This window comes from Anabrus simplex, chromosome 4 (genome assembly GCF_040414725.1).
Source record: "Anabrus simplex isolate iqAnaSimp1 chromosome 4, ASM4041472v1, whole genome shotgun sequence".
NCBI classification, from domain to species: Eukaryota; Metazoa; Arthropoda; class Insecta; order Orthoptera; family Tettigoniidae; genus Anabrus; species Anabrus simplex.
Genome location: NC_090268.1, coordinates 426,914,506 through 426,931,475, shown reverse-complemented (window position 1 = coordinate 426,931,475; position 16,970 = coordinate 426,914,506). Strand labels below are relative to the sequence as shown.

The following is a 16,970-nucleotide window of genomic DNA, read 5'->3' as shown; positions in this document are numbered from 1 at the left end:
GCTTGTGGTTAGGCGATACTTGGAAATGGTACGGGAGGATTGTGATATATAAAGAGCTTTAGACCATAAAGTCGTAAATCTGACCTAAGGCTAACTCTCTCCTGCCCGGGATTATTGGAAGAAAGGAACAAAGGTCAATACGTCGGTAGTTGTAGCAATAAAAATTTTCTCATAAACCTGTCACTGTAGGGGGTTTGGTGCCAAGCCTATTGTATTATGTTAACAGTTCTATCCATTTCAATATATTTGGTGTAATACACTGTAGTTGAATATTTACAACATCCGCGCATAAACATTTTTCGCGTGCGGATGAGGGTGTGGATATTATTTTGTAAATCCACGCAGTCCTCTAACCATAGAACAGAATTTTGAACCATCTGACTCTATTGACAAAGAGACTGCTGCCCAATGAGCGATTTTTTTCATATTTTCGAAGCCATCATCTTCATCATCAGTATCATCGGAACAGGTACCAGGCCATGTGGCCTGTTTTTGGGCGTCCAATAAAGCGCCCTGCTCTGCGCCTCTATCGTAAGATAATCTTTGCGATTCCTTCCCTTCAAATTCTACTCCCAAGATCCTCTCTGTTCTTCCGGTACCTTCCTACGAATTTTAACGTTAGTTCTACCTTCAGTTCTCTCATCATTTGTATTGTGTTATAAGTAGACGCTACATAAAGGGGCTTTTCAGCCTCAGTGACATGTATATCATCATTATCAATAAATTCAAATTCAATCACTTCGTAGTTACCCTTGGGGTCCAATCAGGTGTATCCTGCTGTTCATCTCAGCACCGACGATTGGAGATTCACATGTTTTATTTTTGGTTTTGCATGCTTCACTCCCGTACAAGGAACTGGTCTCGCTAAGTGTTATGTGTAGTCGTGTGCTTCTGTGGACTGTGGACGGTTTCATGGCTGAATTGCTAGTACCGAAGGTTTCGTTAAACTTTTTCGGTGTTGTTATAGAATTATTTTCATCTTTAGTATCTTATTCGGCTTCACTACCACTCATACCACCTTCTCCTCAGTTGAAATGTGAGACAGATTTCAGTCAGCATCTAATTTGTTATGATCCGATACTCGATATGTATCAGCTGAAATCAATTGTATTTGATGCGATGCGATATATACCGATAAAATAATTCATAGTAATCATTACTGTCTATTATTTATGTGATAGTTAAATATTGTTTGCTAATTTATGAGATAGTGATATTATCCTGAGGACAAACCCGAATGTAAAGCCATGGACAAACGAGGATATTTTTCATACAACAGATGGTCCCCATGTTATGGTACAATTTATTGCTCCAATTCCTTGTATACGATCTCGTAAGGGTGCTTGTACAAACTCTTACAATTTCTTGCAATTCCCCCAGTTATTTCTGTCGTCGGTGGAGATAAAATCTCAACTCAGAATCTTTCGGGATTTGAAATTCAGTATTCCGCGCATTCCCGTCACAATACTTTTCTAAAAAATGACTGACGTCGAAATGTTAGCTGCTTCCAATGTTATTGCCGCGATTTCTCGACATCGCAGGAGAAGAAAATTACGATGGTGCAAAAGAAGTTGATGGACTTGACCATGGATTTGGAAACGGGATGAAGATGGTAGAGAACAGAACGGTTTATTCAGTCAAGAGTCGTTAATTGAAGACCCAGAAAGTTTAGAAGAACTCTTGAGAATGAATGAATGAACACCAATATGAGAGAAAATCTTTCGTCCTCAAGGAGATAGGTGTATGATATTTAAAACACCCTACTAATAATATCATACACTTACTTATTTGCTATAAACAGTTCTCAAGTTATTTACTTTGGAAGCATCACGGGTTCTCGAGAGATCTGATCTGCTGGTTCCATTCTAAAACTTTAGATTTTCGAAGAACCGAACGGAAGATTTGTATACTTCGTTCATTTAAGCACCACTTTTATTGAGATTTGGCACTAGCGTGGTAAGCATATCTTTCATTTGATTAATTAGGTGACACATTAAATGTGGATTGTTCGTGGTGTTTTTTGCTTTAGTCGCGTCCTAGTTCGTGAATCAGTGTCAACGCTGAGTGGCCTGCTAATTGGTCCTTAGAGTCAAGATACAATTTGCCATTGGGTAGGAGTTGGGCAATTCGGAATTTCTCTGAGTCCTCCTGATGGCAAAACTATAAAATTGTGGTCCCTAAGCCGTTAGCGGAGAAATAATCACTGCGACAATTTTGTAAGTAGATTTGCTATCTGCTTCACGGAATATTTTAATCAGTCCTTGGACCTATAGGAGTAATGGAGTCCCACTTCCATCTGACAGGCCAGGCACTCATGGCAAAACAAGTTGGCGAACCATATGGCAACACTGGTCTTTGGCTCGTCTCGGCGGGTGTACGCAGTCCATTCTGCCTCCTTTGGAATCAGATGTTCGCCGTCTCCTGTGATGCCAGCACTGGTACACTGCATTCTCGTAATATAACTTGAGCACATGTACTACAACGTTTGATGTCTAAAGAAAGATACAATTCCCGGTATCTGACGGGCATAATCTTAGTTGTGCAAGATCAATTTAGTTTGTAATTTTGAGAGTTGATAACTTTAAATTAAGCGTAACAAAGTTCAATTACTGTTCATCTAAACATCCATGTTCCTAATCTCTGAAGGTACGCCTAATACATTCAAAGTTCAAAGTCACAAAAATTCTCGACAATGACGACACGACTGAGTAATTATCACTCTCCTAGTCGCGAAATATTCGGAACTCGTTACGCGAGAAGCAGCACACGACTTCACAATCTCCTCATTAATATTCCTTCATAAATTAAGCCTTAACAACAATACCTTAATACCTTGCGTATCTCGATATTTAATGACATATTTCTGATAAACAAAGTTGCGTATTTTTTTAAACTCTTGCCAATCTAATATAAATACAGTTGTAGGGGGTCCGCTGTCTGTAATTTCTTTTGTTTTGCCAATTTTTCAGATATTCATTCGTTTTAGGTCTACTCAAGACCGAATCGGTGGTTTTTACTTTTCGTGCCTGTTTGTCTGTCTGTTTGTCGGTTTGTCTGTTCCACCATCACGTCGAAATGGCTGGATAGATCTCAACCAAACTTCACATTTAGAGTATACTTATCCCGGAGAAGGTTTCGATATGCATATCGTTTTTAAATCATTGAATAGACGGGGGGTTTATAGGAAAACCAGAACGGTTTTCATCCATTTTCTCTTATACTATTGATTTTCTGTAAACTCCGTGGACCGTACGTGAAACGTCCCTTCATTATAATCAACTTTCGTTATGTTCAGAATTTACCTTACTCTTCACATGACGTAAACATTTACTATATTCTGCGGGTATCATGCTCTGCATTGAGTGACCGACAGACCGACAACGAACCTACAGGTTACCATGGCAACGTCTCTGACTGCTTGCCAGCAGAGAAGTAACGTATTGCCATTCTCCTTATCATGCATTTAGATTCGTGGTTTTTCCTTGGGTAGAAAGCAAGAGAGGCGTCAATCGGCCTATCTGCGGGATATTGGCGGAATATCGTTGGAGGTTATAACCGCCCTCGAATAGATTAAGTAATAACGACATTTGTCATCTTCTTATCTGTTTACGTAAGAATCACTGCCCCTAAATTTCTCCTCTGTCACCTCTTTATTATATCCTTATCTCACACCAGCATAATTTTTGAGGGGCATTTCATTTTCCAATACATTCACTTGGCATTTACATATTTGTCGTCATCCGGCTGTCCGCAGTTATAATCCATTTTCTATTAATTTCAGCTTTCTTAACTCTATTATTTTCTTCCTTAATTACTCCGTATGTACGCGAGTGCTAGAATCTACTGGATATATTTCCACCAAACTTCATATTTAGAATCTACCTGTCCTTGGGTAGGTTTTAGGGCAAATATTGTTTCTAATTCCCTGAACTGAGTGGGGGTTTATACGAAACCGGCACAGTGATTTTGCACTCCCACGAAATATACACAACGAAACTTAATGGAAATATACCTGCCTTAGTGGAAATTAATTTCAAAACCTTCTTTCTCATGTGCATCATTTCGATACTAGGATTAATAAGGGAGATATCATTAACGGACCGTTTTTCGGTACAAGTCCCATCGGACGGTAACTCAAAAGCGGGTGCGTGTAAAGCGTATTCCTTACAACTTGAAAACTACTGAAGATATTCGAACCAAAATTTATATTTAGCATCCACCTGTCCAAAGGTAGGTTTTAAAGGTCAATAACATGTCATGTTCCTGAATGGACTGGCGATTTATAGGGAACCGAAATGGTGATTTTACTCTCCCACAATATATACAGTACAAGACCAACCTGACTGGAAATCGACCAAACGTGATGTAATTCCATCTCTAAAACTTTTTTCTCATGCATTTTTTCGCCAGGAGGATTAATAAGGGAGATCATGAATGGTCAGTTTTTCAGGTTCAGTCCAGCGGTCATAGCCCAAAAGTTGTTGTACGAGGAGCAGATTCCTTATCTATATAAATAAAATCGTAACGACTGTGTGCCTCTACATTGACTATTTTGGCTAAAATTCGTACAGCTTTCCGTTTAAGGGGTAATGATGACCATCTGCATAATTTTTGGTATAGTTTCCTGAAAGTCGTAATTTTTACCCTCCTCGCCCAAAATCCAGATTGCGGCATAATCTGCCAGACGAAAAAGAAAATTGAAATTTGACAAAATTATACGTTTCAGCCTGTAACGGGCGGAAACATCCAAGATCCTTAAATTTTTCACTCTTTATCCCCGAAGAATATCGAAATATGGAGGCAATTTTAATGATGGTGCAGACCTTCGGTAAGTCCTATCACACAACGAATTGCACAATCTCCGTTCAATTTGGAATAATCTACAACCTTGGTCTTATGACTTTTTGTCGTATCTGTATCCCTTTTACTTTTTATTTTTCTCTATTAATCGATGTTAAGTAAATTTGGACTTTTCACTTGCATAATTCATACTTTCAATCACTTATAGGAAATATAGAATCATCAAACTCTTCACGAAAATTGGCCCACCCAGTAGCCATATGTGAGCCAAATGCTATGTATGTAGCTGTCACATAATTATCCGAAAAGTAATGCAATGTGAGATAATCTTACGAAAACTGTACCCTGTTCAACGTTTTTAACTCACCCAAGAATAGATGAGATATCATAGGACTAGCCATTTAGGCCACTAAATCCGGCGTCTTATGGTATAATCCTTTCTCGATATGATGTACGTTTAGCAGCAGTTAATCTGTAAATGAAGGTATGCAATATTGTAAACACGCATATACAGTACTTTCATATGTCGATCTATATATATTCTCTAATGTCGATTTGTAGCGATCGAGAACGGGTGTGTCTGCTATTGTAATCAGTACTCCCCACACCGACTTTGACTGGCAATAGGAATGGGGCCCTTCTCCAACTCCTGTATAACTGGCAGTAGTAATGAAGGCCTATCATTATAATGAATAATTCACTTGTCGATTTGACTGGCAGAAGGCAAGGGAGCATGCAGTTTTGTTTAAAACCCCTACCCAATTGTGTTTGGCAGTAGGCAAGGATGCCCGCAGTTATACATAAATGTCCTAATCGAAAATGTGACTGGCATTTGGCATTTGATTGAAACTCACCAACTTGGTGTGACTGGCGGTAAGCTGGCTGGCAGTAGGAAAAGGGGTCTGACATTATAATGATAACTGCACAACTCAATTTCGACTGATATTAGAGTAGTTGCCTGCCATTATAATAAAGACTCCTCAAATGTTATCTCTCTGGAAGTAGGCAAGAGGGGCTGCCATCGTAACGAAAACTCCCCAAATCGATTGTGACCGCGCAGTAGGCAATGGAGCCTGTAATTATAATGTAATCTTCCCAACTCGATTGCGAATGGCACTAGGCAAGTGAGCCTGCCGTTATACACTTAAGAAAATGAAAATTGGAACACCATGAAGGCATTGATCATTTGTGTTGATTTTCAAGGTATGGAACGATGCCATGTAGGTATGTAAACGATCAAAGTTTCAGACCCATTGGATTGTTGCTACAGGTCTCCCCACGTGATAGGTCGCGGAGGAATCAACTCCAGTATACGGACTCTGGTGTAGCGTAGTTGACTTGCGGTCTGTGCACTGCAGTGTTCCCCGTCAAACATGCCTCGATGACAGAGAAGAGCACGCTATCAACAACTGTCGCCGTTTGAGAAGGCTCGGATAATTGGGCTGTGTGAGGCTGGATTATCGCTAACCCGCCAATGCACGGGTTGGGTCTGTGAGACCCATGCGCTGGTATTTCCAACATTTTCTGATAGACGGTGATAGCTGCATACTTCCGGCTTCTGCTACCTTCCTTTTATCACCGGTGTAGTATTCCTGCAGACGAACATGGAAGTAATTGCTTTAGTACGTGAGCAGTGGTAAGTTAAAGTGCTCTGTGGGCCTGTGAGACCCAACCCGTGCAGTCGTGTAAGTTTTTTTTAAATCATAAACATTTTAGTTTTTCAATATTAACCGTGTACATAAAGAAGATTATAGGGTGATTATTACTTAGCGTCTTGTCCATATCCGTGGTTTAGCTAGCCTGGCTGTCTTTCACCTTAGTTCCTTGGGTTTTAAGTACAGAGGTGACACTGAAAATGGGTTGACCTAGGCTAATGAGTTCGTTTCTTTGTAGGTCTAAGAAAAAGGAGTGTTATGATGTCAGCAATCCACGTGATATGGAACGAGTTGCCGCATTATTGGAGGAACCATTATCAGATGATGAAATTTACTATGGTTTTCCTCTCGTCGATGCACAGCGACGATAAAACTAGGAAAGTATAGAAGGAAAGAGGAAGCCTGTAATAGTCACATTCTATAATTCAGGTAAGGGTGGTGTAGCCTGTGTAGACGAAAGGACGGCTCGAAACACCATAAGTTGGACAATGGTCGCCTTCTGTGCGTTGCTGAATATTACAGGCTTTAACGAATATTTAATATTCAGAGCCAACAACACTAACTCTCCAGACGCAAGGAACAGAATCATTTTATTTGAAGAAACTCTTGTTTCTTCTAACTGAAGAACAAATAAGAGAAAGAGGTGTCTCAAGATATCTTCCTAAGAGCATTCGCGATACTGCAAGAAGGATATCTGGCTTGACGGCAGAAGCAGGTCGTGAAAGTACAGAAAATAAAAGAGGAAATCGTGCATACTGTAGAGTCAGAAAAGACCCGCTACTCGTGCTGTTTGTGCAGAAAATAAATGTATCTTGAACCCTCCGTATTTGTGTGCAATGAATGTAAAGCTGAAATTTGAATGTTCCAGTGAACATTCTGGATCGTGAAGATTAGGTTATGACGATTTCATAAATTTTGACCTGATAAGTTCTGAATTTTGTGATCAAATACAATATTGTGTGTAAATTTGCAGTGGTTAGAGAATTGCTTTGTAAAATGTTAAGTAAGTGTTAATCATCAAAGGTTTTTGTGACAGCAATGTGTTTATGATATTATCGGAATAGGAGGGAATGAATATTGAAAATAAAAATATATTAGCATACTATAAAAAAGAAATATGATGATGGGTCTGTGAGACCCGACCCGTTTACTCATGTAACTTTTTGTGACCCGTGCACTGGCGGGCTAAGGACTGTCGCTGCACGTGTTGGCCGACAGGCATCTACGGCACAACGTGTATGGCAGCAGTGGTCAAATGAAGATACCCACACTCGTAGACCTGGCACAGGCCCAGCGCGACAGACAACTGTCAGAGAGGATCGCCGCATCATTCGGATGGCCCGGATGGAACCCTATGCAACAGCAGCGCAAATTCGAGCAGCTGTGGCACCCAACCTTACACAGCAAACAGTTGGTAATCGCTTGCGTGCTGCTGGCTTACGAGCCCGTGTCCCTGCAGAAGGTGTTCCATTGACCCCACAACAGCGACGTGTAAGGCTAGCCTGGTGTCGAGAAAGATCGATGTGTGTCGACGAATGGCATAGGGTCGTCTTTAGTGATGAATCGCGCTTCTGTCTTGCCCGCAGTGATCGCCGGAATCGTGTGCGCCGACGTAACGGGGAGAGGGGCCGACCAGATCTTATTGTCGAGAGGCACACAGGGCCAACACCAAGCATTATGGTCTGGGGAACTATTGGCTTTAATGTGAAATCACAATTGGTGCTTGTTGAGGGCACTATGACTGCTCGACAGTACGTTGATAGGGTACTCAATCCAGTGTTTGTCCCTATGATGGCGAACATTGTTTCAGCAGGACAATGCCCGGGTTCACACTGCACGCATCTCCAGAGAAGCTCTCCACGACATCACAACCTTAGAATGACCCGCCAGATCCCCAGACCTCAGTCCTATTGAGCAGGTGTGGGACATGATGGGTCGACAACTGGCCAACCGTCCTCAGCTACCCACAACTCTGGAACAACTGACCCGTGCAGTACAGCAAGCATAGGCCACAATTACTCAGGAAGCGATCCAGGGCCTTATTGACTCCATGCCTCGACGAATTCATCAATGTATTGCAGCTCGTGGTGGGCATATCCTGTATTGATTGTTGTCCAAACATGTGGTCAGAGGGACCTGGAAGTGTAATAATCGAATCAAAACCGAACACTCGGCCTGCATGTTCAATTGCAGCAATGTAGCACCACTCCTTCTGGGTGTTGCAATTTCCATTTTCTTCAGTGTATCACAAATCCGTAACAAACAGTTTACATTGGAAACGGCGTATGGGGACTTCTCCATGCTATTTCTAGGATAACGCTAAGAGACATGCAATTTTAAAACAATCTTATTTACTGCATGTAAAATATTCGAATACAGTGCAGAATACCGTAGCGAAGAACGGGTACATTTGCTAGTCATAAATGTAACTATCACCATTCTGACTAGTCCCTTTTTATGCCTGCCGAAGCACTCTCCGTAATGTAGGCACAGTTCATCTCAAAATTTCCGGATCATAAGACACTCACAGAAGTTTGCGCTGCCTGTTTATTACTTTCACATTGCTCTTACGTCTAATGTTGAATTGAGGGCTAATTTTTTACTGAAATATCGAACGACACTACTGTTCATCGGACGTAGAAGAAGTGCTCATCCTCCCTCTACAGGTCAGCGTGTAAACTTTCCTGGTAGCGTCTAACAAGACATAAGTAAAAGTGAAAATCCACCTTTTCAATACTAATATTAAACTAAAAAATTATAACATTTACTTGGAACTAGTTTCGACGCTGGTGAGCGTCCTCCTCAACCAAATATGACCAAATATGAGAACATATTTAGCTGAAGATAGTTCCAAGTAAATGTTATAACATTTTTAGTTTAATATTTGTGCTGAAAAGATGGATTTTTAATTTTACTTATCTATTACTCTCGGTTAAGTGCGGACTTAAAAATGAAATTCTTAAATTTAAGCTTCTAACAAGCCATTAAAATCTATTTCCATGGCCCTTGTCTTCCAGTATCTCAGTAAACGGTTCAATGTTTTCTCCAAGTGTGCGCACCTGTGTGTTTTGCCGTTTCCCTGCGACTAGAACAACAAACTTATTTTGTTTCTGAAAATCTCTAATCGCCACTTTGTACTCCACATGTCGGTAGCTCCAATAGTCTTCCCTGCTTTGTACATTGTACAGGCTTGTAAGGTATAATTACTTCATAATATTTCTGATTCCACATTCAATATTACTTACAACTGTCGAGCTCGTATCTAAAGCCGAGTTGTGTTCATTACTATAGGTGTTGTCTTTATTTCTAAACAAGTCTCAAACATTGTCATTTTATTAACAGCCAGATTTTCTCTACATTTTACCAAGAGTCACCAACCAACAGATTCACTGTTCACTCACCGCTACAAGCCGATGACCCGACTCATTTCTCCAGCTGGACACGGAGAATTTCAAACTTAGAGATCGGCCACACTGTTCTGAGATGGCCTCAGATCCCAGAATCATGGTAGCGAGAACGAAAGAGAGCAGCATTGTGATACCTGTAAACAACATCCACGTAGTTTTACTGGAAATGGTCAGGATATAACTCAAATCCTAGAAGGCAGACAGTCAGGTGGATGTTTTTCAACTGGACGCTGGTGATGGTACTAGAGGTAGGTATTAGTGAGATCAGCATTTTGCAGATACCATAGCTTTAAAGCTACCTTGCAATACAATAGGTCATTTCGCTAACTCTAAACATTTGTAAACAATTTATTTGAAATCGTTTTAGAGTTCAATGTGATTTATCATCCAGAGGATACGCTAAATAATGAGAAAAAGAGGAAGAAGTCACCCGAACGGACGGAACTACCTGACAGCATTCTCTGGGGCAGGTTCAGGCGAGGTAGCATTCTTACGGGACTTGTGGCATCCTATGAATAACCCTACATTATTTGTGACAAAGAAGTTGTTCTTTAGAAATCCTCTCCATCCCCCTCATTTGTTACTTAGTATGGATGATCTTATTTGAACTTGTACATGATAACCCTTGGGTGAAATTTCCCAGTAGCCACTTTCCCTGTTTGAAGGAATCGTAGTCTTAGTTCGAATGTTATATATTAAACTCGTCTTTAGTAGCGCTGGTGTATCTCTGCGCTTTAAAATTTGAAGCCCAACAAATTCTTTACCTTGCAGAAATATGTTTACACGAATGTTAAGCAAATTCATTATGGAATTTACTTCAGGTGTTTATCTTGCATGGACTGTTGGCCAATAATTTCTCCGTGTGTTTAGTACAAGCCATCATCAATCGACATATAGTCTGTGACCAAGAGAACAATATAAAGTAGAGGATATTTTCTTGTTAGAGCCAGAAATCTCACGCTAGTTATCTGTCCAAAGCTGGTCATGTTTCTACGAGAGTAAATGTTAATGGTGTGTAATATAAACCTGAAGGAAGCGCAAGACATCTATAGAATTGAATTCATCAGTCTTATTAGTGGTTTAGACAGTTACATTTTTTTTCAAACCATTAAGTATTTTTAGAGATTAGAATATCATGTACAGTATGTAAAGGAAAAGAGCTCTGACGCTATTTTATTAATAGTTCTGAATGTATCAGCCAATTGTTTAGTTACTCGGGAGAAATTGTGCTTCTAAAAAGTGCTTTTGTGGTGAAAAGTGTGTATTTGTGTATTATTTTACTGAACAAGACATATACTTTAAACTAGCAAACGTACCCGTGCTTCGCTATGGTATTCTACACTGTACACGGATATCGACGTAAATTCCTGTACATGCAGTGAACAAGATTTTTTTTTAATTGCATGTCTCTTAGCGTTATCCGAGAAACTGCATGGGGAGGTCTCCATACATTGTTTCTATTGTAAACTGTGAGATGCAATGTTGTGATTATAACAGCAGGCTCACTTGCCTACTGCCACTCACAATCGGTTTGGGAAGTTTACATTATAATGGAAGGCCCCCTTTCCAACTTCCAGACAGATTACATTTGAGGATTTTTCATTATAATGGCAGGCAACTTCCCTACTGCCAGTCAAAATTGAGTTGTGCTGTTATCATTATAATGACAGGGCCATTTTCCTACTGCCAGCCAGCTTAGTGCCAGTCACACTGAGCTGGTGAGTTTCCATTAAAATAGCAGGCCAGTGCGCCTAATTCCTGTCACATTTTAGATGATTACATTAGTTTATAATGGCGGGCATACTTGATTACATTCGAACACAATCGTGCAGGGGAATTTTGAACAAAATTACATTCTCCCTTGCCTTCTGCAAATCAAATCGAGAAGGGAATTATTCATTACAATGGCAGGCCCTCCTTACTAATGCCAGTTACACAGGAGTTGGAGAAGAACCCCATTTCTACTGCCAGTCAAAGTCGATGTGGGGAGTACTGACTACAATAGCAGACACACCCTTTCTCGATCGCTACAAATTGACATCAGTGAATATATATCGATCGACATACGAAAGTATATGCATGTTTAAAATATTGCATACCTTCATTTACAGATTAACTGCTGGTAAACAATGCTTCATATCGGCAAACGGATTGTACCATAAGTCACCGTATTTAACGGTCTAAATTGCTTTTCCTATGATTGTTTTTCGTAACTCATCTATTCATGGGTCAGATAGGTTTACAACCGTAGAATAGGGTGAAATTTTGGGAAGTGTGTCTCACTCATTCCACATTGCCCTGAAACCACATGCTCTGATTAAATATGTTTTGAAATCTAGTACTGGCATTACATTCCATAAATGCGACTCCATATAACGTGGCGATAACTCCAACTTCCGTAAAAATAGATCTGCTTTGCACTTGTCTTTGCACGTCCCAGTCACTTCACTGAGCAGTTGCATGCAGACAGGCTCGTACACACGTCTGTTGACAATAGCCCGACTCCAGACAAGGCCGATAATTATTACAACCAACGCACGCGACTGTTCTACAAACCTAACTACTTAACCCTTATCAATCGACAACTCAACTGCGGCCGGCACTATCCACTCGACATTTCAACAACATTTATTCATGACGAACCTGCTTTTATATATCTGGTGATAAAGTTGTAGAATCTTCGGAGTGCGGCAAGAGTAGGAACGTTCTGTGTCCTCCTTCCTGAAATTCCACCGACATACCAGATTCCATCATATGCCCTTAGACCGGCTGGAAGTCCCCGACCTGACTCATTCATCCCTTCCAGAAAATATCGGAGGGGCTTCCGAGGTACTGGCAATCGCATGACTACGTAACAGTACTAATGGTGCTGATAATAGTCATTGTAACTACTTACTCGCTCCCTTTCATCCCACATACCTAAAAGAGCGAGAGTCCCCACTGCTGTTAAACACAGGTGTCCGGATACTTTTGTAAATCATGAGAGCAGTTTTGTATGTGGAATTAAATAACTCAGTTTCTCATCTGAGAAGTTTACTCCGTCACTATACGAGAAAAGTCTTTAATGTAAGTACTGACATACCTGTTCCTTATCTAGCCGAAATAATTTCGCTAGGCCTGCTTACATAATACAAATTTATGACAATAATATTATCCATGGAAGTGTTAAGTAAATATTAAGGCAAAATATAAAATTAGTTAAATAAATACTCACCGTGAAACTGAGTGATGGTTACAGCGCAACATTACAAATGTCCGCAATGTCTTATGTTATATATTGCAGGCAGGGGGTCTTGGACATTCCCCGCAGCACGCGAGAGAGAACATTATTAGTTGAACTGCTTATCTCTGCCGTTCGATAAAGAGGTCATAGTGTGCTAATCTTCTGACACACGAGTTTCTATACATTTTCTGCCATAAACTAGTACGAGAGAAGTAAGGGTAATACCGATCAGGGAATCAAAACCTCTGAAGGTGTGGAAGGTGAAGGCTACCACCAGTTATCAGCTCTATGTACTTGCCCCAGTATTGTAACGAGAATTAATTTCAGTTTGACATGCAAAATCGGCATTCTCATTTCGAAACTGTCACCTCTGCCTGACCTGGAATTAGACTGAATTCTTTCCGGGTGGTACAGGAAAGGGTATGACTTATTACCCGGCTTCTAACAGAGGAAAGAAGGTAGTGGTCGACCCTCGGAAGAATAAAAATATAGGTAAGAAAGAAGACAAGAAACGCAATCACTGTGAAGAGGGTTTTGGGTATAAAGTACTAATATCCAGCGATTATAATTTCTTTCTCGAATTTTACAAATATTTTGGTCGTTACTTTAGAAACTGGACCGTTTGTTGATCCATCTTCGTATTCTTCACCCTCTCTTGGGGGTGGTTATAGGTATTTGGGTGGCGGGGGGAATTACACCGAAATACCCATCTCTTCTAAATACGACAAGTGAGGAATCTGGTAAAGGATCAAATCTTTGCGAATTATATACACCGTCGTAGTGTAGGGAGGGACACATATGTATGAATGTGTATGGCCTCTTTCAAATGCAGTACCGTCAGGATCGCAATAACAAGTGCCGACGAGGGAATTCCGATAGGAGGGTTGAGAGTGGGTTGTATTTATATTTTTAGGATTTCTCTCAAATTCATTCCTTGAATATAGAGATTGCACCTAAATATTTGCAAAAATTTCTGAAGTGAATTCCCCAACTATATTATAACAATATACCTAGTTTTGGAAATGCTACAATACTGGGTAAAGATCAAAGCCGAACCGTTTAACAAAAGTAGCCCCATTCGAACAAAAAAGAATTTAGTTTTGTTGAAATTTCTATTTCCCTTCAGCACGTCCTGGTGGCTAGAATTGAAGTGAGATACTTCTCACATTTATTATTCAGTATGTGTAACGATGTTGTGCATAGATTGGTGTTCACAAATCAGAGGGAGGGAATGAAAAGGGATCCGACGCTTCGAAACATGAAGGTATCGGTCAAAGAAAGGCAAGGGCCACAAAGGGCGTGATAATGAAAAACTCCCTAGGCCTCGAGGCTTAATGCCGTCGGGGTCGAGAGGATAAATAAAAGGGAGGAGCCTGAAACAGGTAATTGGAAGCAATGCCAGAACTCAGCTAAGGGCACCGTGGTCACTAACTCACTCTCCCAAGTTTGTAGCCCCTGGTGCCCTAGAATTTTTAGGATAGCTGCAACATACATTCACATTCAGTTTGACACAATTTCGTTATGGCGAACATTGATATTAACTACTGACTGCAGATATTTAAAGAAAGTGCACAATTGACCAAAGCATGCCTGGTAACCGCAAAATAGGCATACAACATTTGTGTCAACCTTCAGTTAATCAGTAACCTTGCACGATTTCTAGTGACATAGCCCCAGTGAGAATATTCATCGCCGATTATTGCCTTTAAAACTTGGTACAATTCACTGAAATATTGAATACAGTGCGCTTGGACGACTCACTGAAAAACTTCTTAATGCCATTAAATCAGAAATAAACAAACGTATAGTATTTATTTTATTGTTTTGAACCTAACGAAAACACTAGATTGAACTGGGGTGCGTGACAGTGAATAAAGTTCACGTGAGGGCAAAACAATAATTTGTACACCCCTTTGATGGCCTGCAATCATCCAGCAACCATCGTGAGTTTGGCTTTTGACTTTATTTTTATCTATATTCCACTGTTACAAAACCATACGAATGATATCTACCAAGCCTGCGACACTGTCATCTAAGATATCGTAAAACCTACGAACGTTTCTTCAAACACATGTTGAACACAGTACTGGAAAATTATGCTTAGATGGCTGTTGCAAGACACGTCTATGGTCTTCACTGGCCTTGAGAGAAACAAAATAACGCCCATGAAATTTTTCCCATAACAACAGAAATGATGACTTCAATCATTTCATTTTGAATATCTGCTGAAGTCCTTTTGAATGTTGATGCAGACAGTAAATGGTCTGAGCAAGTAAATTTAGAAGTTCTAAATAATTACTCGTGTTATTTGATTTAACATCTTCTCGATGACCACATAAATGTATTCTTGTTTGAATTATACATCCAAGAACTTGTCTTTTTATGTTACCTGTTCATTATGCTTTATTGCGTGAAGACGAGCAGCTTCTGAAAAAAACATGCTCAATCCGGTGTGTTCTGATAAGCTGTAATTTATCTTTATTTAATGAATGCACCTTTGATCCTTGATCTCTGATTGTTTTAGTAAAGTTAGTTATATCAGATTTGTCTTGTGTACACAACTCTAAATAATTTCACCGAACATGATGCGAACGTAGCAATATATTTTGTTTGTGTCACAACTACCTGTAAGCCAGGAGAAACTCTCATTCCATGTAACTGAAATCGGCGTGTTTTCTTTTTGTTAAGCCCGATATTTCATTTTGGAGTAGTCCGTTTCGCCTTAAACTCAAATCGTTTTTCATAAATGCAATTTGATAGAGGGTTCGACCTTAATGTGTTTGACAAGTCTCTTATTTCAGCTATGTCACTCATGGTTATCAAAGAAAATAAACATAAGAAAGGAAATTCAAACATGCTGAAACACTAACACAAAGAAGCTTAACAGCACCACGGAGCGCAAACCCGGCCAGACTACTTGCTATCGGGGGAGGTTGGTGGTATGTGAGGGGTTCACGTAAGTGAGCGGAGAATTCATCCTTGCCATATCGCACGCAGGCAGGGAAACGCTGGCATTTCCCGGCGTATGCCGCTGTTTTCAAACGCAGGGACTGGCTTGTAAAACTTGTGTTGCTAATTAAAGTAATTATTGCTGGCCCAGTAATATGGTTTATGAAAAAACACAAAAAAATGGGTATAGAAAATAACTGTCCAGCGTCAAATCTACTATAAAACAATTAAACGCACAAAAGCGTGGATGACTTCCAGCGTACGAGAGTACGAGCGTCTCGTGAACGTACACCACTGGTATTCTGATGTAAACTACCTAAATAGGCATTGCAGACCATAAATTCGCTGTGAGCGCTATCACCTGTTCTCCAAGGGAACGATATGTGCAAGCGAAATCATAAATCGCACGAACAATTTGGATTAGGAGACTTGAAACTGCTGGGTTCGAAGTCCATCACGTTCAACAGAACGGTACTTTCAGTACGGTAGTGCCACGATCGAGATCATGGGAGTGATCTCTAACGATTACATAATTTTTTAATGTAGTAGAAACATCACGCCAGCGCTGATCGAAGAAATAAAACATCGCTAATGTGGGACTCATCTGCGTTATGGAACTCGTGGTAACTTCAGTGATCATCATCTGCCAAATGGAGAGCTAAACTAATGGAGTGTTCAGTCTGTGTCCGGCGCCATCACAAATGGGATTTGGGTGAGTACCTGCTATAAAATATTTGTAAAATGTAAGGAAACACAGCCCGCATCAATCATCTAAATATTTTCGTACATGGGTAAATTTATGGTGAATATACAGCACCTTCTTCAGGGTTGAGTGAGACGTAGGTTTAATTTTCATGGGTTTCTTTTACGTTTGGAATGCCTTAATTTAAGAAATGCTAGTTAGTTTGGTGTAAATAAAACCATCATTTAAAGTTG

The 16,970-nt window shown here is 40.2% G+C and overlaps 1 protein-coding gene across 1 annotated transcript in view; it reads right to left on the bottom strand.

Annotated features, from left to right (window-relative positions):
* LOC137500594 (uncharacterized) overlaps positions 1-13,094 on the bottom strand; it is a 39,630-nt gene extending 26,536 nt beyond the window's left edge. Inside the window, exons 1-2 of the mRNA XM_068227536.1 lie at positions 13,077-13,094; positions 9,857-9,996 (exon numbers count right to left, since the gene is read on the bottom strand). Of these exons, the coding sequence (XP_068083637.1) occupies positions 9,857-9,988 (132 nt within the window). The 5' untranslated portion in view covers positions 9,989-9,996; positions 13,077-13,094. The remainder of the gene's footprint in view (positions 1-9,856; positions 9,997-13,076) is intronic.
* Positions 13,095-16,970: the final 3,876 nt, after the last annotated feature.